The sequence below is a fragment of the Triticum urartu genome, chromosome 2, assembly GCF_003073215.2.
Source record: "Triticum urartu cultivar G1812 chromosome 2, Tu2.1, whole genome shotgun sequence".
In the NCBI taxonomy this organism is placed as follows: Eukaryota; Viridiplantae; Streptophyta; class Magnoliopsida; order Poales; family Poaceae; genus Triticum; species Triticum urartu.
Window position 1 is genome coordinate 7,725,015 of NC_053023.1, and position 2,040 is coordinate 7,727,054.

Consider the following 2,040-nt stretch of genomic DNA (forward strand, 5'->3'; position numbering starts at 1 on the left):
GAGAAATGGAGAAAGCACTTATTTCGTCACCTAGTGTTCGTCCATCGGATCTACTGGTGGGATGGACTGTATTGGCCCGTCCCTACAGTGAAAAGGTCTCCATCGATCCCACACACTAACCGTGAATGTCAAACTGAGAACTGTAGGTGCACGAAGATCCCGTCACCGGGATCACACATGTCAGGTGAACTTCACCCTAAACCTAGCTAGCAGCAAAGCCAGCGCACTGACCGAATGTTTTCCGGCGAGGAGGAGACGTCGACGGCGGCGACTCCGCACTACACAGTGCGTGGGGTCACCTCAGGTAAAGCCATGGCTACTCGGGCGGCGACAGCGCGTGCACCCTAGGACGTTAGCCCGTGACAGCCGACCTTTGTGTGGCCGCGCCTGGGAAACGGGCCGGAGTAGCCCGGCTCTGGCCGTCCTTAAATGCCGCGCGCATGGCCGCTCACAGGGCACACAAGTCTCCGGCGAGCTAGTTGTAATAGTACTACGCCGGTGACCGCATCGTCTCGACCGCAGCGCCGGCGCGGAGGCTACCTTCTGCCCCGACGTCCCCATGGCCGGCCACCGGAACAAGGTCTCCTGGTCCTCCGGCCTCTGCGGCTGCTTCGACGACCTCGGCGGCTGTAAGCTTAGTTTGATCTCTCCTGTTCATTAATTCAGGGCAACGCTGGTATATACCTGGTATGCATACAGCATAATAAATACTCCCTTGATAAAGAAATATAAGAGCAGCGGGTGCTTATCAAAGAAGATACACTCACACAAGCAATTCTACCATGCACGGAATATTTCATGCATGGATCCACCGTCTACCGCGTGATTTGAGATTCGTGCTATATTTTTTCAGGTTTGGACGATTCGTAGTTTCTATCAAAATGTTTTAGTGACGTAACGTTGTGCAGTAGTAATCTAATCTAAAATAATCACACTCTTATTTATTGGTACAGGACGAAATCTTAAGGTACACTTCAGGAAAAGATCTTCTCTTTTTGCAATGGAAACATCATGTAGCACTCTGAAAAAACACAAATATTGGCCTAAAGCAAAACAAAAGCATAAATCTCAAAGCAGCGTTGGACAGTAGACTGATGCATTGGATATCCCTTCCTTGCACGGTGGAAAAACCACGCCCATTGATAGAAACAAGAAAAGAAAGCTAATAAAATCATATACTAAAATCTAAGATAAGTGGGCTTCTTTTGACAACCCGTGCATCATGTGCAACCTACAGGCTTCCTGACACTCTTCTGCCCGTGCATCGCCTTCGGGAGGATCGCCGAGATCGTCGACAAGGGGGCCATATGTGAGTTTGTCTATGCCCCCACAACAAAAATACAACTATATACTTGTATTTTCACTAATTGTTGAACGATAACTTGATCGGGTGTCCGTATCAATGAATGAATGAATGCTACTATTGCTCTCCACAGCATGCTGTGCGAGTGGGACGATGCACGTGCTGCAGGGCTTGGGGACGTCCGCGATAGGCTCCATCCTCTACCACTGCTGCTACCGCGCCAGACTGCGGGCAGAGCACGGGCTGGAGGAGAAGCCATGCGCCGACTGCTGTGTCCACACCTTCTGCGGGTATTGTGCCCTCTGCCAGAAGTATCGCGAGCTCAAGAGTCGTGGCTTCGACATGCAGGCGGGATGGCATGCCAACATGGAGAGGATGGGAAAGACCGTCGCGCCCCAGATGAACCAGGGGATGACTCGTTAGTCAATTGAAAGCAATGCAGACGGTTACTCTTCTCTATATATCCTGGCTAGGGGTGTCAACGTCCAGCTACTCATCCAGTCTTACTTTTTTATCCATGTATGTGTCGGTGTGCTTAGCTGTTGCAAGTTGTTCTTCGTCCAACCAGTCACTTCCCACCATGGGTCAAATCTATGTGCAACCAATAAGACGTGTTATCATATCTTTGTGTAGAAGAAACAGATGTTCGCCTCCGTAATGAGTGCAATCACGTTTGGGTATGTAATATCTATGGCAGCTACCTTAAATCTTCAAAAAATTATTGAGGAAACCTTAAA

The 2,040-nt window shown here is 49.5% G+C and overlaps 1 protein-coding gene across 1 annotated transcript; it reads left to right on the top strand.

Annotated features, from left to right (window-relative positions):
- The first annotated feature begins 447 nt into the window (after nucleotides 1-447).
- Nucleotides 448-2,040, top strand: LOC125540597 (cell number regulator 2-like). The gene is made up of 3 exons (XM_048704203.1): nucleotides 448-629; nucleotides 1,238-1,309; nucleotides 1,437-2,040. The coding sequence occupies exons 1-3, from the start codon at nucleotides 560-562 to the stop codon at nucleotides 1,724-1,726; spliced, it is 432 nt and encodes a 143-aa protein (XP_048560160.1). The 5' UTR covers nucleotides 448-559; the 3' UTR covers nucleotides 1,727-2,040.